The 21563-nt window shown below is 44.8% G+C and overlaps 1 protein-coding gene across 2 annotated transcripts in view; it reads left to right on the forward strand.

The window, feature by feature from the left end:
• MAN2A1 (mannosidase alpha class 2A member 1) overlaps positions 1 to 18265 on the forward strand; it is a 145459-nt gene extending 127194 nt beyond the window's left edge. For both annotated transcript variants that reach the window (XM_064139924.1, XM_064139925.1), the window contains 3 exons: positions 2421 to 2615; positions 13291 to 13401; positions 15922 to 18265. In XM_064139924.1, the coding sequence (XP_063995994.1) occupies positions 2421 to 2615; positions 13291 to 13401; positions 15922 to 16074 (459 nt within the window). In that variant the 3' untranslated portion in view covers positions 16075 to 18265. The remainder of the gene's footprint in view (positions 1 to 2420; positions 2616 to 13290; positions 13402 to 15921) is intronic.
• Positions 18266 to 21563: the final 3298 nt, after the last annotated feature.

Raw genomic sequence — 21563 nt, forward strand, 5'->3', positions numbered from 1 at the left:
TTTGAGGGTGCCTTCCAACCCAGTGCACTCCATGATTCCTCACCTACAGTTTCAGCGCCTCCACAAGCAATCCGAAAACTGTGGTGCATTTAGAGTCACTCTGAAGCAACTCAACAGCTGGATGGATATTTTACAGGGCCTCAGAGTTTTAATCTCTTCTATAACCAGCCACCACGTACCCCATTCCTCTGCTGTGGCAGAAATGTGTCTAGACTGTAACACCCTGGAGGTGTTCAAGAAAAGCCTGGATGAGGCACTTAGTGCCATGGTCTGGTTGATTGGCTAGGGCTGGGTGCTAGGTTGGACTGGATGATCTTGGAGGTCTCTTCCAACCTGGTTGATTCTATGATTCTGTGATATCCATATGGATTGTCAGCTGGATTGTACAGAAACGTTTTTCTTTCCACTTTTGTCTTTGGGAGGCTTTTGATGTTTTGGTTGATGATCTCAGTGGCTGCCAGTTGAGATACTTACTGTCTCCCTATACTTTGGAAGAGATATTTATTGTCTCCTTATAGTTTGTTTTCACTCCACAGAGATTTTCCAGTCTATAAATACTATTATTTGAAGACTGCTGCCAGTTGTTTCTCTGAACCTGTGACAGAGAAAGTGGATAAGAATTCTTTCCTCACACACTGTGGTAGACTTTTTACTTTCAAGAATAGTCTGGGTGGTTTGGTGTGAGGCTCTTTTGATCCATATTCCTTGGTTTAGGAAGCCCAGAATACTATCCCACTCTAGATTTGATTTGAGGACACTGACATCCAAAGCCAGCATCCATGTTTCAGCATGTTCAATCAGGTAGTTTGGATGCTGATGAGATTTTTGAGTTGTAAGAACAGTCTAAAAGAGGAATAAGTACTCAAGTTTTATGATGTTGTGTCTGTCTGCGTAGTTTCCTTATGTTTTTTTCCTTTCTATGCTTTTATCCATTCCTTATCTCAAAGAGGAAGAAGAATCCTGGGATGAGAACTAGCAGGGCTGGTTGTTAGATCCTTAAACTAATTTCAAAGGAGGAAGAGGGAAAAACCAGGCTCACTGAAGACAAACCTGGGACATCTGTGTGGTGGTGTACCAGCTCCACTGCTATCCCAGAGGCTGTAGGGGATGGCGGATTATGTGATACCTACAATGGTAACAGATGCTCCTCTACTAAGTCTCTGAAGTGTCAGTATACCAACATAAGAGGCATGGGAAGTAAGCAAGATGAACTAGAGATCTGGGTGCAGTCCCTGGGATATGATCTCATCACAATTACAGAGGCATGGTGGGACAGCTGGCACGACTGGAATGTGATAACAGACAGCTGTGTTTGTTTCAAGGCAGGGTGGTGGAGGTGTTCTCTGTGTGAGTAAGCAACTAGAAAGCATTAAGCTTGACCCAGGGGCAGATGATGAAAGCATTGAAAGCTTTATGGGTGAGAGTCAAGGGACATGCAAACATGAATGGGCTGCCCAGGGAGGTGGTGGAGGCACCGTCCCTGGGGGTCTTCAAGAAAAGCCTGGATGAGGCACTTAGTGCCATGGTCTAGTTGACTGGCTAGGGCTGGGTGCTAGGTTGGACTGGATGATCTTGGAGATCAGGAATCTTCCAACCTGGTTGATTCTATGTAAATCTATGAATGATGTGCTTGTGGGCATTTACCACAAGCCACCAGGAAGCTGTCAGTGAGGCCTTCTACAGGCAGTTGCACGTAGCCTCAAAATCAAGTGCCATGGTGCTCATCAGTGACTTCATTCAAGTCTGCTGTTAGTTGGAAAGATGAAACAGCCAAGTGTAAACAGTCCAGAAGGTTCCTGCTGTGCATTAGTGAAAAATTCTGCTGCTGGTAATCAAAGAACCAACAAGGAGAAGTGCAATGCTGGACCTTGTATTAACAAACAAAGAAGGACCAGTCGTAGAAGTTAAAGTGACCAGGACATGGTAGAGTTTAGTATCACTAGACAAAGAGTCAGGGTGGTAAGTGAAATTTCAACCCTGGACTTTAAGAGGACTAACTTTGCCCTCTTCAAAACTCCACTGAGGAGTATCCAGTGGACTAGGGCTCTAGAAACACTGTAGATACAACACATGGGAAAGTTTACAACTTGTAAAATCCTGAGAGTGTCCCTTCAGTTCCTGTTATGATGACAGTAGCTGTGTAGTTCCTTTCCCTAAGCTGCATTGTTTACACATCAAGGGCTAACAGAAAACTGAGAAACAGTGAAAAAAAAGAAGTGTCATCTAAAGGTTGCTTAGAAAGGTGTACTAATGAGATACACCTACTGCTAGAACAGAACTGGTGGACGGTCAGAAGCTTTAAAAACTAATCAAATGGACCTTCTGTAAGTTAATGGAATGGTACATGAAGTAAATAGGTTTCAGACTGTAACCATGGTGGTGTGCTGATTTGATTTTACAGGTGTGAATTTGTTTTGCAGAGTGAAGAGAAGCCATCAGTCAGTTTTCCATCACTTCTCAGCCATCTGACGTCGTCTTTCCTGAATCACCCTGTCATTCCAATGACGACGTACTCTGATTCAGGTGTGCCAGAGATGCTAAATACCTTCTCTCCACTCATGTCACCCATACCTTGTGACATGCACATAGTCAATCTGAGGACAATCCAATCAAAGGTAAGATTAAACCACTATTTCTATGAACAGACATGCAATATGGCCTGTTGGTGTAGTCTAATCAAATACTTTAATCTAGACAAGTAATTTGTGGAAGGGCTTTTTTTTTCCCACATGTTGTGTTTCATACTATGATAAGCTGCAGGGTGATGAGTATTTTTGTTAATTCTGCAAGAACTACAGGCCTGTATCTGAATTGTTTTTCACAAGACAGTAATATGCAGTTCTGTCTCTGGAGGTGGCATATGGATTGTCACTTGGATTGTACAGAAACATCTAAAGATTAAGTGCACAACCGTTCACATGCTCTGACCTCTTCTGTATTGAAAATTAAATGAAAGCTCATTACAGCTTGTTCTGGGTACAATAATTTCTGGTATTAGTAAAGCATATTTTTATAATCCTATCTGATTCCATCATAGAATCATAGAATCAGCCAGCCTTGGAAGAGACCTCCAAGATCATCCAGTCCAACCTAGCACCTGGCCCTGTCTGGCCAACCAGACCATGGCACTAAATGCCTCATCCAGGCTTGACTTGAACACCTCCAGGGACGGTGACTCCACCACCTCCCTGGGCAAGCCCATTCCAATGCCAATCACTCTCTGCCAACAACTTCCTCCTAACATCCAGTCTAGACTTCCCCCGGCACAACTTGAGACTGTGTCCCCTTGTTCTGTTGCTGGCTTCTTCTCCATTGCTTTATCTGCTGAAGAGGATTTTCAGTAAATGTTAGCATGACAATTCCACATAAAATTGTGCCAGATTAAAACAAAATGTTAGTAACATTTAAGTATTATAAAGATCTAAGAAATCAGAATGTATTACCCCTTGCTGGTAATACAGAATGTATTACCCTTTGCTCGTAATACAGGCTGGCAGTGATGAGATTGATAAGAAGGGCACCAGGGCAATTAAAAAGGAATTTAAAGCCCTGGGAAAATCGATAGATGGGGCAGGAGCACAGGTGGTGTTCTGCTCAGTTCCCTCTGTGGCAGGGGAGTACACTGAGAGGAACAGCAGAACCCATGCCATCAGCAACTGGCTCAGGGGTTGGTGCCAGCGGCAGCACTTTGGGTTCTTTGACTTTTTCTGTGCCAGACCTGTTAGATCCTGATGGAGTGCAGTTGTCTAGGAGGGGCAGGAGAGTCCTGCCACTGGAGTTGGCAGGGCTCAGGCAGGCTTTAAACTAGATCTGAAGGGGGTGGGTGAGGCAATTACTCTCTGTGAGAAAGAGAGAGTGGGAAGGAAACTAGGGACAATTGAGGAACCCAGAGCCCAGCTGAAGTGCATCTACACCAATGCACGCAGCTTGGGTAACAAGCAGGAGGAACTGCAAGTCCTGGTCCTCCAGGGTGACTATGATATAGTTGCCATTTCAGACACTTGGTGGGATGACAGGCATGGTTGGAGTGCTATACTGGGGGGATATAACCTCTTCAGGAGAGATAGGCAAGGGAGAAGAGGAGGAGGGGTGGCCCTGTGTATTAGGGAGTCACTCCTTGCCACTCAGCTCGAGGTTGAGAGCTTGTGGGTTAAAATCAGAGGGAGGACTAACAAATCTGACATCCTGGTTGGAGTCTGTTACAGACCACCCAACCAGGATGAGGAAACAGATGAGGTATTTTACAAACAGTTGGAGGCTGTCTCAAGATCATCAGATCTTGTCCTTGTGGGTGACTTTAACCTGCCAGATATCTGCTGGGAACTTAATTCAGCAGAGAGGAGGCAGTCCAGGAGATTTCTAGAGTGCATGGAGGACAGCTTCATGACCCAGCTGTTAAGTGAGCCTACTAGGGGTCAAGCCCAGCTTGACCTGCTGCTGTCCAACAGAGAAGGGCTGTTAGGAGATGTGGCAGTGGGAGGCTGCCTGGGGTGTAGTGATCACGAGGTAGTGGAGTTTTCAATATGCAGGGAGGTAGGGAGGCACTACAACAAAACCCACACCTTGGACTTTTGGAGGGCAAACTTCAATTTGCTTAAGAAACTTATTTCCAAAGTCCCCTGGGCAGCAGTCCTTGAGAACAAAGGGGTCCAGGATGGTTGGACCTACTTTAAACAGGAGCTCTTGAAGGCACAGGAGCTGGCAGTTCCCATGTGCCCAAAGATGAGCCGGCGGGGAAGGCGACCAGCCTGGATGAGCAAACAGCTCCTGAAGGAATTGGGGGAGAAAAAGAGGGTGTATCACCTCTGGAAGGAGGGGAAGGCTTCTCCTGATGTGTTTAAGGAGATAGCCAGATTATGCAGGAGAAAAATTAGAGAGGCTAAGGCCCAGCTAGAACTTAGGCTGCCACTTCCATGAAGGATAACAAAAAGCACTTTTATAAATGTATCAATGCTAAAAAGAAGGGCAAGAAGAGCCTCCACTGCTTACTGGACCAGGAGGGGAACACTATAACTGATGACAAAGAAAAGGCTGAGGTCCTGAATGCCTTCTTCACCTCAGTTTTCAACAGCAAGGAGGGAGGAGTTCAGGGCAAGTGGCCTCTTGAACTGGGGGATGGGGTTGGGGAGCAGTGTGTTCCCCTGGAAATTCATGAAGAATTAGTTCAGGACCTGCTGAGCCATCTGGACACCCACAAGTCCATGGGACCAGATGGGATCCATCCCAGGGTGCTGAGAGAGCTGGCAGCTGAGCTGGCCAAGCTGCTCTCCATCATTTTCCAGCAGTCCTGGCTCACCAGAGAGGTCCCAGGAGACTGGAAACTGCCAACGTGGTCCCCATCCACAAGAAGGGTCGGATGGAGGAACCTGGGAACTACAGACCTGTCAGCCTGACCTCAGTGCCAGGGAAACTGATGGAGCAGGTTAGCTTGGGGGTGATAAGAGCCCACCTGAGGGATGGCAAAGGGCTCAGGTCCAGCCAGCATGGGTTTAGGAAGGGCAGATCCTGCCTCTCCAACCTGATCTCCTTCTATGATCAGGTGACTGCTTGGTGGATGTGGGGACGCCTGTGGATGTAGTCTGTCTGGACTTCAGCAAGGCCTTTGACACTGTCCCCCACAGCACACTGCTGGCTAAGCTGTCAGCCCATGGCTTGGATGGCAACACTCTGTGCTGGGTTAGGAACTGCTGCACTTTGGCCACAACAACCCCATGGAGAGATACAGGCTGGGGTCGGAGTGGCTGGAGAGCAGCCAGACAGAGAGGGATCTGGGGATGCTGATTGATACCCACCTGAACATGAGCCAGCAGTGTGCCCAGGTGGCCAAGAGAGCCAGTGGCATCCTGGCCTGCATCAGGAATGGTGTGGCCAGCAGGAGCAGGGAGGTCATTCTGTCCCTGTACTCTGCACTGGTTAGACCACACCTTGAGTCCTGTGTTCAGTTCTGTGCCCCACAGTTTAGGAGGGACATTGAGATGCTTGAGCGTGTCCAGAGAAGGGTGACGAGGCTGGGGAGAGGCCTTGAGCACAGCCCTACGAGGAGAGGCTGAGGGAGCTGGGATTGGTTAGCCTGGAGAAGAGGAGGCTCAGGGGAGACCTTATTGCTGTCTACAACTACCTGAGGGGTGGTTGTGGCCAGGAGGAGGTTGCTCTCTTCTCTCAGGTGGCCAGCACCAGAACGAGAGGACACAGCCTCAGGCTGTGCCAGGGGAGATTTAGGCTGGAGGTGAGGAGAAAGTTCTTCCCTGAGAGAGTCATTGGACACTGGAATGGGCTGCCCGGGGAGGTGGTGGAGTCGCCGTCCCTGGGGCTGTTCAAGGCAGGACTGGACGTGGCACTTGGTGCCATGGTCTGGCCTTGAGCTCTGTGGTAAAGGGTTGGACTTGATGATCTGTGAGGTCTCTTCCAACCTTAGTGATACTGTGAAAATGCATTAAAACATGAGTGAGGAAAATACTGAAGGGAATTCCTAGTTTCCCTTTAAGCTCTGCTCAGTGGGAAGAATGTTGTTAAATGCTTGTTCTTGACATGGAAGAGCCTTAATATTTAAAATCTGAGTACATTTGTCCCTTTATACTAAATACAGACACAGATTCTATGGTTTTTGTGATTCTGTGGTAAGGTGGAATCAGATAGGTTTATAAAAGCATGCTTTGTTAATACCAGAAATTATTGTACCCAGAACAATCTGTAATGCCTGATAGCTTTGCAGTAATAGATTAAGAAGTGTTTAAATGGTTTCTCATTATAATTACAGATATAAATTTTTATCATGTTGCTTAAACATTTCAGTGCATGTCTGTTGGCTTTACAGTAGTAGATTAAAAAGTGTGTAAATGGTTTCTCTTATGATAATTGCATCAGTGTTGTCCTAGGATTGTGCCTATGAGGAAGCCTGAAAGAAGTTCTTTTTCCCTCTAGAAGCTTTGTGGAAGATTCACATTTGATTTCTTAGAGATCAAAATGCAATCCAGCTTGGGCAGCTCTTCCAAGAAAGGCAGTCAGAGATCTGATAGTGCCATAGTTAGGGATCCTTTGTCATGTAACGATGCTGTGAAGCTTTACAAGATTAAAGGTGTTGAAAATTGAGAAGTCTGTTACAGATTTTCAAGCAGCTAGCATGGTCATGTTTAGAAGATGTAATGGAGGTAAATTATGTTCATCCTTGATCAGATATTCCTTAGGCTTGCTTAATCTAATTTACATAGAGATTATATGTAAGCGGCACAGCTCTTTGCTGGGGAGGATGGGCCTGGGGCAAAGGTACTGGCCCATGTTGCCCAGAGAGGTGGTAGATGTCCCATCCTTGGAAACATTCCAGGTTAGGTTGGATGGGGATCTGGCTCACAGTGACCTCATTGCTGTCTACAACTACCTGAAGGGAGGCTGTAGCTAGGTGGGCTTGGTCTTTTCTGCCAGGCAAGCAGCAACAGAAGAGGGGGACACAGCCTCAAGTTGTGCCAGGGGAGGTCTAGGCTGGATGTTAGGAGGAAGTTGTTGCCAGTGAGAGTGATTGGCATTGGAATGGGCTGCCCAGGGAGGTGGTGGAGTCGCCATGCTTGGAGGTGTTCAAGCAGGGCCTGGATGAGGCACTTGGTGCCATGGTCTGGTTGATTGGACGGGGCTGTGTGGTGGATTGGACTGGATGATCTTGGAGGTCTCTTCCAACCTGGTTGATTCTGTGATTCTGTGTTCCTTCTGACAACCATTGGAATGAGCTGTCCAAGGAGGTGGTAGAGTCATCATCTCTGGAGGTGTTTAAAAGGAGACTGGATGAGACACTTAGTTCAGTTAATTAGAAGTTAGAATCATATAATCAACGAGGTTGGAGGAGATCTCCACATTCATCCAGTCCAACCTGGCACCCCCAGCCCTATCCAGTCAATTTGACTGTGGCACTAAGTGCCCCATTCAGTCTTTGCTTGAACACCTCCAGGGATGGTGGCTCCACCACCTCCCTGGACAGCCCATTCCAATGCCAATCACTCTCTCAAACTGAACCATAAGTTAATGATTTAGTTAATTAGAAGGTGTTAGGTGGTAGCTTGGACTCAGTGATCTCAAAGATCTTTTCCAAGCTGGTTAATTCTGTGATTATGTCATTGGACTCCAGATGATCTTTAAGTTCCTTTTCAACCCAACCTATTCCATTTTAATATAAGGAGAGGTAAGTTAAGGTATCTGCAGAGGCTGTGGTAACTTAGTCTTACACTTGCTTTAATAGTAGGTTAGAACAGCTTAATTTATTACACATGGATACCATATGCATGATAAAATCCTGTGAATTCTAAAACATTGACCACTTGTGATGGTTTGGGTGTTCCCTGCCCCCCACACACTTTGGAAATCACCCAGACTAGACACAGCCAGCTCTGGGAATTGAATGAAGCTTATATTTACAGCTTAGCACAATAGACAAGCAGATAGTTACAGTACATACAGTTATAGACAGAAATAGACAAGGCAGAAGGTAATACAGAAACACAACAGCCCTCCCAGAAACCTGAGTCCCCAGGAGGGACTCCCAACTGCCCCTTCCACCTTCTCCCACCCCTCTCAACCTTACCCCAGTCCCAAGGAAGAATGGAGGTTTGGCCAGGGGGTTAGGAAGTAAAATGGATTAACCAGAGAGACAGCAGAGAGGCTAGAGAGAGAGATGCAGCCCAGAGCTCCCAAGCAGAAATGCATTATCTGTGTTTGGCTTCTTGTTCTTATCACAGTATCACACACCTCTCAGCAAGCCTGTGAGTGAAGTAGACATCACCATTGTTTCCCTTTCACAGCCTATAATGTGGTTCTTCTCACCAAAACATTCTAGCCAGCTTCAAACTAGCACACCATTGTATCATAGATGTATATATACTTGCCCAGAATCCTTTTCCTGAAATAGTTTATTAACTTTCTGGTTTAAATCTCTTAAATCTTAATTAAAATAACACACACTTTAAAAAACCTAAGAGAGTAAGCACTCATGCCATCATTTGAAATGCAGGAATATATTGGTCCTGGAGATTACTTCAAGATCATTACTTCAAGATAATGCCGTGTCGATACCCATTACTGGCTTTCCATTTTTAACATCCATTTACCCCACAGGAAGTCAGGCTTCTGCAGTATGAATTTTAATATTTCACTAATACAGAGAGTTCAGGCAGACAGTATTGTTTTCTGTGCATTAAAATGCATGATTTTGAAGTGCATCACTGTCACATAAGTGACAGTGAAAACCAGGTCAGGTAAATACTTTCTGTGGGAGATGGAGAACAATTCTTACCTTACTTAATGTAAAAAGTTGTAGGGCTGCTTCAGTAAACAGGGTAAGAACTGTTTCAGCTATACAGACACTATTTATTAAACACTCATTTTTAGGTGGTTGTAAACCAATATTGTTCATTTAAATCACCTCAGAGTTTTATGCCTGATCTGTAAAGGGGAAAGTTTTTACCAGTCAGCTTTATCATAGAATCACAGAATCAACCAGGTTGGAAGATACCTCCAAGCTCATCCAGTCCAACCTAGCACCTAGCCCTGTCCAGTCAACCAGACCATGGCACTAAGTGCCCCATCCAGGCTTTGCTTGAACACTTCCAGGGACGGCCACTCCACCACCTCCCTGGGCAGCCCATTCCAATGCCAATCACTCTTTCTGTGAAGAACTTCTTCCTAACATCCAGCCTACACTTCCCCTGGCACAGCTTGAGACTGTGTCCCCTTGTTCTTCTTTGTTATGCTGCAAAGCATCTAATTTCAATCATAGAATCATAGAATCAACCAGGTTGGAAGAAACCTCCAAGCTCATCCAATCCAACCTAGCACTCAGCCCTGTCCAGTCAACCAGACCATGGCAGCAAGTGCCTCATCCAGTCCTCTCTTGGAACACCTCCAAGGACAACAACTCCACCACCTCCCTGGGCAGCCCATTCCAATGCCAATCACTCTCTCTGACAACAACTTCCTCCTAGCATCTAGCCTAGATCTCTCCTGGCACAACTTGAGACTGTGTCCCCTTGTTCTGTTGCTGGGTGCCTGGCAGAAGAGACCATCTGTCCCCTCGCTACAGCCTCCCCTCAGGTAGTTGTAGACAGCAATGAGGTCACCCCTGAGCCTCCTCTGCTGCAGGCTAAACACTTCAATTTCAAACACTGCTGAGTGAATTTTTACTGTTTCAAATTATGAGCTTACTGTGCTGGTTTGGGTGTTTCCCACCCCCCCACACTTTAGAAGTCACCCAGACTAGACTTAGCAGCTCTGGAAATTGAATGAAGCTTATATTTACAGCTCAGCACAATGTACAAGCAGATAGTTACAGTACATACAGTTATAGACAGAAATAGACAAGGTAAAAGGTAATACAGAAACACAGCAGCCCTCCCAGAAACCTGAGTCCCCAGGAGGGGCTCCCAACCACCCTTCCACCTTCTCCCACCCCTCTCAACCTTACCCTAGATGTTGCCCTGTGCCCAAGGAAGAATGGAGGTCGACCAGGGGGGTTAGGAAGCAAAGTGGATTAATCAAAGAGACGGAGGGTGAGGTTAGAGAGAAAAATGCAGCCCACAGCCCAGACAGAGAGCACCTGCCTTACCTATGTTTGGATTCTTGCTCTTAAACCTCTCAGCAAGCTTGAGTGAAGTAGACTTCACCATTGTTTCCCTTTCACAGCCTGTAATCTAGCTCTTCTCACCAAAACATTCTAGCTAGCTTCAAAGTAGCACACTTACTCATAAAACATTCACCTTAACAGTTTACCATTTTTTATTCTCTGAGTACTCAACCATATGAATTTGCCCTAAGACAAAGCCATGTCATGCTGGATTTCAAAGAAGCTAGTTCAGGCTGTTCCAAGATCCTCTTTATGAGGAGAAAAATTGTTTGGATCTGAAGCTTCCTGGATTAAGAACCCTCTCATTTATTACAACGTCAAAAGCTAAAGCATCATGAAATACCTAATGCTTGTTGGGTTAGGTATCTCTAATGCAAGAGATATTTCTGAATGTACCTGAAATCAAGTGAATGTATCCAGCTTGGATGTTAGGAAGAAGTTCTTCACCATGAGGGTGGTGAGACACTGGAACAGGCTGCCCAGGGAGGTAGTAGAAGCCCTATCCCTGAATGTTTTGAGGCCGGGCTGAATGGGGCTCTGAGTAGCCTGCTCAGGGTGAGGTGTCCCTGCCCATGGCAAGGGGGTTGGAACTAGATGATGCTTGAGGTCCCTTCCAGCCCTGACAATTCTATGATTGTGGCAATTTTCTCCTAGCTAGGAAGTGGAGATTGTGGGTTATTCCTGGGTTACTCTTTCATAGAATTATAGAATCAACCAGGTTGGAAAGACCTCCAAGATCATCCAGTCCAACCTAGCACCCAGCCCTATCCAGTCAACCAGACCATGGCACTAAGTGCCTCATCCAGGCTTTGCTTGAAGACCTCCAGGGATGGTGCCTCCACCACCTCCCTGGGCAGCCCATTCCAATGCCAATCACTCTCTCTGACAACAACTTCCTCCTAACATCCAGCCTAGACCTGCCCTGGCGCAGCTTGAGACTGTGTCCCCTTGTTCTGTTGCTGCTTGCCTGGGAGAAGAGACCAACCCCACCTGGCTACAGCCTCTCCTCACAGGTAGTTGTAGACAGCAATGAGGTCACCCCTGAGCCTCCTCTTCTCCAGGCTGCACACCCCCAGCTCCCTCAGCCTCTCCTCATAGGGTTTGTGTTCCAGGCCCCTCAACAGCTTTGTTGCCCTTCTCTGGACATGTTCCAGCACTGCCTGTTGAGGCTCAGGAGGACTCTAAACATAATTTTTACTTCACATTCACATTTGAAGTCTACACTTTTGTGTACACTTTAATCATTGTAGAATCGTTTGTTCTGGAAGGGACTTCAGTAGCCAAAATGGGAACTTTGTTACTTCCAAACCTCAGCCATGGACAAGAACACCTCCTACTTGACCAGGCTTCTCAAGGCTCCATCCAAAATGGTTTTTGACTGCTTCCACGGAAGAGGCATCCATGGCTTCTCTGGGCAGCCTGTTCCAGTGCCTTACCATCCTCACAGTAAAGAATTTCTTCCTAATATCTAATCTAAATCTACCTTCTTACAGTTCAAAACTATTACTTCTTGTCCTGTCACTGAATTCCCTGATAATGAATCCCACTGCATCTTTCCTGTAGGCCTCTTTTAAGTACTAGAAGGCTGCTGTCTTCTGTAGCACTTTGAACACCTGAAGTCCCTTTGTTGTTTAGTTCCTCCTCTGTTTAATCTCACAAACATTAAAAGAAACCTGACTATTCAATCTGGGCTGAGCATTATCTAAGGCACAAGTGGCTGTTTTACTGAAAGTTGGATGATAATTTTCACAGAATCATAGAATCAACCAGGTTGGAAGAGACCTCCAAGATCATCCACTCCAACCTAGCACCCAGCCCTATCCAGTCAACCAGACCATGGCACTAAGTGCCTCATCCAGGCTTTGCTTCAACACCTCCAGGGACGGTGCCTCCACCACCTCCCTGGGCAGCCCATTCCAATGCCAATCACTCTCTCTGTGAAGAACTTCCTCCTAACATCCAGCCTAGACTTCCTCCGGCACAACTTGAGACTGTGTCCCCTTGTTCTGTTGCTGCTTGCCTGGCAGAAGTGGCCAACCCCCACCTGGCTACAGCCTCCCTGCAGGTAGTGGTAGACAGCAGTGAGGTCTGCCCTGAGCCTCCTCTTCTCCAGGCTCCCCAGCTCCCTCAGCCTCTCCTCATAGGGTTTGTGCTCCAGGCCCCTCACCAGCTTTGTTGCCCTTCTCTGGACACCTTCCAGCACCTCAACATCTCTCTTGAATTGAGGGGCCCAGAACTGGACACAGCACTCAAGGTGTGGCCTGACCAGTGCTGAGTACAGGAGCAGAATAACCTCCCTTGTCCTGCTGGCCACACTGTTCCTGATGCAGGCCAGGATGCCATTGGCTCTCTTGGCCACCTGGGCACACTGCTGGCTCATCTTCAGCTACTATCTATCAGTACCCCCAGGTCCCTTTCTTCCTGGCTGCTCTCAGCCACTCTGTCTCCAGCCTGCAGTGCTGCTTGGGATTGTTGTGGCCAAAGTGCAGAACCCTGCACTTGGTCTTGTTCAATCTCATCCCGTTGGCCTCTGTCCACCCATCCAGCTTGTCCAGGTCCCTCTGCAGGCCTCTCCTACCTTCCAACAGATCAACACCTGCTCCTAGCTTGGTGTCATGTTTTATGACATCCTAAAATGTCTTTCTAACTCTGCTGTTCTCCAAGTAATTTTTTGCTTTGTTTATTTGTAGGAAGATGCTGAGCCATCGAATGAAGCTGCTCTGATCCTGCACAGAAAGGGATTTGACTGTAGATTTTCAAATGGAGACATGGGTCTGTTCTGTTCCACTACTCAGGGAAAGGTATGCTGACTTTCTATTGGGTGGCTTACCTTACAAGCACTCTAGCAATACTGATATGTAAGTCAAATTACAGGTGAAGTTTATGGGTAGTTACTTCTCTGGGTGGGGGGATGTGTGTCATATCTGTGCTTGACTGCCCAAAATCTCAGCCAAGAGCTCTGCCAGCCAAGTGCCCTGGGAGCACAGAGTCCACGTGTGGCTCAGAAGCCACTGTTTTGAGGTTGGCTTCTCTGTCCAGCTGGTGTCTGGAAGCCTGCCTGGGTGTGATAATTCAGCCTAGGAGGCAAGCCTGCACACACAACTTCTAATTTGCTGTGGATCAGTAAGTGCCACTAATTAAAAACAGAAGTCCTGGGAGGTTTTCCTGCTGGCTGAATTTGTCTCTCTCAAGAATATGCCTTTATTTTTCTGACAAATTTCATGCAGCTTTAATTAAAGTGGCTTCAAGTGGGTTGGTAGCCCTTTGGAGGAGTTAGGCACAGAAGCTGCTACAACTGAAGAAAACAGAAGGGGAGGATGTTGCTTGAAATCAAACAAAATCTTTTCTCCCACCGTCTCTAAGCTGCCTGGAGGCTGTGATACTCCAGACTTCTACTTTCAGAATAATAGTTAAACTTTATCTTGAAAGCTGATTTCTGTTTGATAGATAGAGATGTGGTCATGGGTAGGAATTACCACACCAGCATCACTGAATAAAGTTCTAGGTCAGTTTTAGTCTCATTAATCTCCTGTAGGTGTTGTTTTCGTGTAACACAGGTCACCATTTTTCAGGTGTAATTTTTTTAGTAGCGTTTTCCAACTCAAATGACATATTCTGAACTGTTTATTTTTGAGTCTCCCTAACATATCCACAAATTACATGACTTTAACTTTGAGAGATGTTCCTGTCACTGACATGGCCTACACCATTGCGACTCACCTGAGTGTTTTGCAATTGCTGTAGAATTGATGTGATTCATAAAATGAGGTGCTGGAAGGTGTCCAGAGAAGGGCAACAAAGCTGGTGAAGGGCCTGGAGCACAAACCCTGTGAGGAGAGGCTGAGAGAGCTGGGGGGTGCAGCCTGGAGAAGAGGAGGCTCAGGGCAGAGCTCACTGCTGTGTACAACTACCTGAAGGGACATTGTAGCCAGGTGGGGTTGGTCTCTTCTCCCAGGCAACCAGCAATAGAACAAGGGGACAGAGTCTCAAGTTGTGCCTGGATGTTAGGAGGAAGTTGTTGTCAGAGAGAGTGATTGGCATTGGAATGGGCTGCCCAGGGAGGTGGTGGAGTTGCTGTCCCTGGAGGTGTTGAAGCGAAGCCTGGATGAGGCACTTAGTGCCATGATCTGGTTGACTGGATAGGGCTGGGTGCTAGGTTGGACTGGATGATGTTGGAGGTCTCTTCCAACCTGGTTGATTCTGTGATTCTCTGATTCTGTGAAATAAAAATCATACAGCTTCCTTCTGAGGGTTACAGGTGGGCTGGGTGGTTACGAATCTGTAGGAATTTTGTGATCAAATTTTGTACTAAGTTGGAGGTTTTCTTCAAGCAGAAGAGCAATTTTTGTTTTGTTTAGAAACAAGAAGAGTTCTAAGAGCTTAAAGAGTTGACTGGCCAGGGCTAGGTGCTAGGTTGGACTGGATGAGCTTGGAGGTCTCTTCCAACCTGGTTGATTCTATGATTCTAACCAAAATATTTTGATCCTTTTTTTAATATGTTGGTTTTAATTATGTGCTGTGAAATGTGGCAAGTGAGCACTGCCTAAAACAAATCCAATTTAGTGTGTAGCATTTGAGACTTTTAAATCATAGAATGATCATAGAATCATAGAATCTACCAGGTTGGAAGAGACCTCCAAGATCATCCAGTCCAACCTAGCACCCTGCCCTAGCCAGTCAGCCAGTCCCTGGCACTAAGTGCCCTATCCAGGCTTTTCTTGAAGACCTCCAGGGATGGTGGCTCCACCACCTCCCTGGGCAGCCAATTCCAATGCCAATCACTCTCTCTGACAACAACTTCCTCCTAACATCCAGCCTAGACCTCCCCCAGCACAACTTGAGACTGTGTCCCCTGGTTCTGAATGATAGAATTAACCAGGTTGGCAGAGACCTCCAAGATCATCCAGTCCAACCTATCCCCCAGCCCCATCCAGTCAACTAGACCACTAAAATGAACCTGTGTAACAGCTCAGTTATCACACATAGAGTTTGTAGTGGTTTAGAATCATGGAATCATGGTACTTTATTCATAATCTTTTGGTCTAAGAATTGCTGTGCTGATGTCTGTGAGGAGATGTATCCTTTGCATCAGTGTGGGAGAGGAAGTTACATGTTAATTTTAGTGTATATATTATAGAATCAACGAGGTTGGAAGAGGATCATCCAGTCCAACGTATCCCCCATCCCTATCCAATCAGCTAGACCATGGCACTAAGTGCTTCATCCAGGCTTTGCTTGAACACAAAAGAAGTTAAAGAGTTTCTTAACAATTTTTTTTTTTGGTGGTTACTATTGTGTTTTGTTGTTTGTTTGTTTTCCAGATAAAGATGCATAAACTCTTTAACAAATTCAGAGTGGAAAGTCTTACGCCAGTATCTTTATCTTTGATGCATTCACCTCCGGATGCCAGAAATCTAAGTGAAATAAATATGAGCTCTATGGAGATAAACACATTCCGGATTCAGCTAAGATGAGATCTGTCTTTCATACTCAGATACAGAAGAGGAATCTGCAGTTTTATCTCCTCTCAGTTTCACGTGCAATAAGAAGCACATTATCATCGTTATTATTATTCCAGCTTCTGGATACTGTGAGAAAAACATGCATTCTTAACCATTTTTTCTTGAACAACAGAGTGAAAAGCCATGTTGCAAGCAACTTTCTCTGAGCTTTCCTGTTTTGTTCAGGGTTATTTTTCGTTTGGTTGGTTGGTTTTGGTTTTTTATTTGGGTTGTTGTTTGTTTCTTTTTTATTTTTCATAAAATAGCAGCATCTGTATAAGTTAATGCAACAAGTGAAGAAATTTCTAAGGATGTTAACCTCTCAACAGTTCAAATCTCAGGTTAAATGCTGACTAATGATGTTTTAATTTTCATAAAGAGGGGATAGGAATTCAAACAGCCTTTCTTTGCTCATCCTTCCTGAGTATGGGTGCAAATACTTCAGCGTAGAAAGTTCTGATGCAGCTTGGAAATAAAAAGGAATCAAATGTTCTTGTGTAGTAGCTAATGTCCAAATATTTACAATCATTTATGTAAGTCACAATAATCTCCATTTATTCCACAATTAATTTCGATTTATTCACCACAAAGGGGATTATTAATTGTGGTAAAATGATAGCCTGCAGTCCTTTGGGATAAGTGGTGGTGGATGTTAATATTTCTGCCATTCACTTGAGTTATGTGAGTAGGGCAAAAACGTGCACCTGCAAAGTAATTTTACAATAGAAGTGTTTTAAGAAGACAAATCCCATTTTGTTACTTGACACACTGGGATATGTGCAATTATTCCATTATCATGTGTGGTAAGAAATGTCCATAATTACCATGAAACACAAAACTTTTGATAAAACTCATTTAGGGCACCAGTGTTCACTGAAATGAGTTTTCTATCTCAAGATCACCATATCAAGATAAATGTGCCTTATTTTTTTGATACGTCTTGTTAACAATTTTGGTGTCTATGTTAATGATTTTTGGGGAAAGGTAGTTTATATAAATACTTAAGCTGTGTTATTTCCTATTTGACAGTGCTGGCCATACTCTGATCTATGTCCTCCTGCACCAAGTTTGTGCTATCTTTATCCTGAGCATATTGACTATTTGAATGTATTAAAATGATGTCATAAAAGTGAAACGCAGATTTAAAGAAAGAAAAAAAATTACTGTAAAATATAAATTTCAGCTGCTTTCAAGGAAATTGCAACTTGATGCAGAGAGTTGATAGTGAGCAAGACATCGTTTGCAAACCCATCAGAACATGTGCTTGCATGTGACAGACTGTGGTGACCTGTTGATTCAGAATTACGTGCCTATATTGTAAACAATGTTTATCAAACCTGCAACCTCACATTACCAGTGTTCACATTGCTGAAGAATGGAATCTAATTTTTGACTGTTAATCCACATCTAGAGCTGAAGTGTGAAAAAATTCAAGTGTGAAAAGTATTTCCCTAAGTAGAGCTGCTGTTTACAGTTAAGATGATATATAAACGCGCAGTTCGACTCGATGATTCCGTTTCCTAGTCTTCATTTGTCTTCATAACCTTCTTCCAAGTCATGCATATGCTTTACTTTTCCACACATCGTTGCTTATCTTTAATGCCAATGCATGAAAAGTCATCAGAACTGGTAAAAAGATGTGCTTTTTTCTAGCGCTAATACTGCTTGCCGTATTTCATTCTGCCATCGTGCCACAACGTATCAAAACAGCTGCAGGCTGTCCCAAAATAAAGCAAAACTTTGATTTCCTGCATTGTCACAGGTTGGATCTCTGTTGAGATTGTGTAGGTTTCCCTACTTAATTCCAATCTACCGTGTGTGTTGTAATTAATGGGATACTCAGTAGGATCTGGTGCAAGTTATGTCAAGAATATAAGAACCACTAACCACAAATGGAAGAATCAGATGCATCCAATAAATGGATATTTTCATGCAATAAACATGTACTGTAACTTTTCCTAGCTGCAGTATTTGAAAATACTATTTTTTTGGTTGAAATTCAAAGCTTGGTAGACTTAGCAGAATAGATTTCTCATAACGTTTATTTTGTTACATCTTCAGAATTAAAATGCTTCAGAGACTTTTATGTGTTCTATACGAGAGAGCTTCTAAAGTACTGTTCCAGTTTTGTTAGGCACAGAAATAAAATTTTGATGCAATAAGATTTTAAAGTATTTTGCCTGTTGAAATTGCTTCCAGAAGGTGTTTCCTATAGCATTTTGATCTTCTTGTCTTCGACTGTACAATCGTGATGCTTCAGTCTTTCTTAACCAGCAGATTCCATCTTTGTCCCTTTATTTTCCATCTTTTCAGTAATAGCAGAACAGCCTTAAATTTGAGATCCTTTCTTGAAATCCTCCACCCAGTCCAAATCTGATAATAAATTTTATCTTAATCAGTCTGCTTTAATTGATTTGGTCAGGGTGTTTTTTTTCAACAGCTCTTCATGGCAGAATCGTAGAATGGTAGGGGTTGGAAATCACCTAGTCCAGCACCCCTCCTAGCACAGGTACACCTAGATCAAGTTGCACAGGAACATGTCCAGGCAGGTTTTGAAAGTCTGCAGAAAAGAACACCCCACAATCTCTAAGCAGCCTATGCCAGTGCTCTGGCACCCTCAAAGTGAAGAACTTTTTCCTCAAGTTCAAGTGTTCTAGTCTGTACCCATCGCCTCTTGTCCTATATCTGAGCACCACTGAAAAACAACCAAGCCACATCCTCATGACCTCTACCCTTTAGGTACTTATATGCATTGATAAGATCCCATCTCAGTCTTCTCTTTTTCCTGGCTAAAGAGCTCTGGGTCTCTCAGCCTGGCCTTGTAAGAGAGATGCTCCAATCCTCATATCATCTTTGAGGCCCTCTGTTAGACTCTCCAGTATTTCCTTGTTTCTCTTGAACACTCTTCTTAATGCACCTCAGAATACCACTGACCTTCTTTGCTGCAAGGGCACATTGCTAGCTCATGGTGGCTTGTCCAGAGGGATTCCCAGTTCCCTCTCTGCCAAGATCCCTTCCAGTAGGTCAACCCCTGATCTCTACTGGTCCATGCTGTAATTCCTCCCCAGGTGCAGGACTCTACACTTGCCCTTGTTGAACTTCATGAGGTTCACCTCTGCCCAACTCTTCACAGAATGGCAGAGTGTTGGGGGTTGGAAGGGTCTTCTACAGATCATTGAGTCCAGCCCCTGTGCCAAAGCAGGATTGCCTAGGGGAGGCCACATGGGAACACATCCAGGTGGGTTCTGAAAGTCTCCAGGGAAGGAGACTTCACAACCTCTCTGGGCAGCTGTTCCAGTGCTCCATTGCCCTCATCACAAAGAAGTGTCTCCTCATGTCGAGGTGGAACCTCCTGTGTTCTATTTTGTACCCATTGTTCCTTGTCCATTACTGGGCATCACTGAAAAGAGACTATCACCTTCATCTTGAACCCACTCCTCAGTTATTTACAGATATTGATAAGATCCCCTCTCAGCATTCTCTTCTGAACCCGAAATTACAGCCACAGTTCTCTCTATCTTCAGCTTGTCTCAGTCTCCCTGGATGCCAGCAGAGCCTCCCCAGTGTTGTATCATCAGCAAACTCGCTGAGAGTATGCCGTGCTTTCAATCACATTGTTGATGAGTATGTTAAACAAGACTGGACCCAGTACTGACTCCTGGGGAACACTGCTAGCCACAGACCTCCAACCAGACCTTGCACTGTTGATCAGAGTCCTTTGTGCTCTGTCACTGACCCAGTTCTCAATCCACCTCACTGTCCATTCATCTAATGCTTCCTAAGCTAGCCTATGAGGATGTTACTGGAGACAGTGTCAGAAGCCTTGCAGAAGTCAAGGTAGGCACATCCACTCATTCCTTCATCTACCCAGCTGGTCACACCATCACAGAAGGCTATCAGATAGACTAAGCATGATTCATCCATGCTGTCTGGTGATGGTCTTTGCTCCATGTGCTGAGAGATGACCTCCAAAATGAACTGTCCATCACATTTTCAAGGATAAAGATGAGGCTGAATGACTTAGAGCTTCCTGGGTCCTCTCCCTGGTCCTTTCTGGAGTGACTGGCTTTCCTCCAGTCCTCAGACACCTCTTCTTTCTCCATGGCCTTTCAAAAATGATGGGGGTTGGCTTAACAAGATGATTAGCTGCCTCCTTGAGCACTTATGGGTGCATTCTATAGAGGCCTATGGATCTGTGGGTGTCCATCTCATCTAGGTGATCTCTAACCCACTTTTCCTTGACTAAAGGAGAGTCTTCCTTCCTCCAGACTTTGTCTTTTACCTCTGGGGACTGAGGGCAAGCCTTAGCAGTAGAGACTGACACAGAGAAGGCATTCAGTAACTGCCTCCTGTATATCTCCTGTCACCAGGGTACCCACCTTGTTTGGCAGCAGGCTCACATTTTACCTGGTGGTTCTTTTCCTGCTAAGGTACTTACAGAAACTCTGCTTGTTGTTTTTTTTACATCCTTTGCCAGATTTCATTCCAAGAGGACCTTAGCTCCCTTTGTTTCATCCCTACATACTCTGACAACATTCCTACACACCTCCCAGCTGGAAAGTCCCATTTCCCACATACTTTGAACTTCCTTCTTCCATGTGAGCTTTACGAGAAGCTCTTTGCTCAGCCATGCAAGTCTTCTGCCTCCTTTGCTTGATTTTATACTGATGGGGCTGCTCTGATCTTGAGCTTGGAGGAGGTGGTTCTTGAATATTAACCAGCTCTCTTCACCTCCTGCCTTTCCTTCTAGATCCCTAACCCATGGGATGCCATTGAGCAGGTATGTGAGGTGGTGGAAGTCTGCTCTCCTGAGATCCAGGGCTGCAAGCCTACTTGCTACCCTGCTACTTTCACATGATCCTGAACCCCACCCTTTCATGGTCATGTAGTGAATCCTTACACTGTATTTTTTTTGTTACAGTGAACATTTCAGCTGAGTTCTTACTTTTATTGTGCATTGGCCATCTAATTTAATTCTATTGATTTCTTTCCCCCCCCCCCCCCCAAGTTTATATATAACCACCGAGTGTGTAACTACTGGTTAAGAGACCTAAGCATCCTCATCATCAAGTATGGTTTTAAAGACAGTGTTATGTAAGGAATGGTTTAAATCCTTGTCATTACTTCCCATACTAGAGTTGTACTTGTGCTTAATTTTTTTTCCTTTTCATTTTTTTTACACTATTTTCAATGTATTTTACTTTCTTGTTCATATTGTCTGAAACAAACTGATTTCTGCTGAAGGTTTTTGATATTTTCTCTCAGAAGGTTTTATATTTTATGGGGATATGTAAAATAAGATCTCTAATAAAAGATAATGTTATTGTATTATGTGATCAGTGTCATTACTACCTTAGCCATGACTTATAAAAGAAAGGAAAGAGAAACAAGGAGGTCTTCCTTGTAAAGGTCAATACAATAGAATCATAGAATCAAACAGGTCAGAAGAGACCTCCAAGCTC

This window comes from Pogoniulus pusillus, chromosome Z (assembly GCF_015220805.1).
Source record: "Pogoniulus pusillus isolate bPogPus1 chromosome Z, bPogPus1.pri, whole genome shotgun sequence".
NCBI classification, from domain to species: domain Eukaryota; kingdom Metazoa; phylum Chordata; class Aves; order Piciformes; family Lybiidae; genus Pogoniulus; species Pogoniulus pusillus.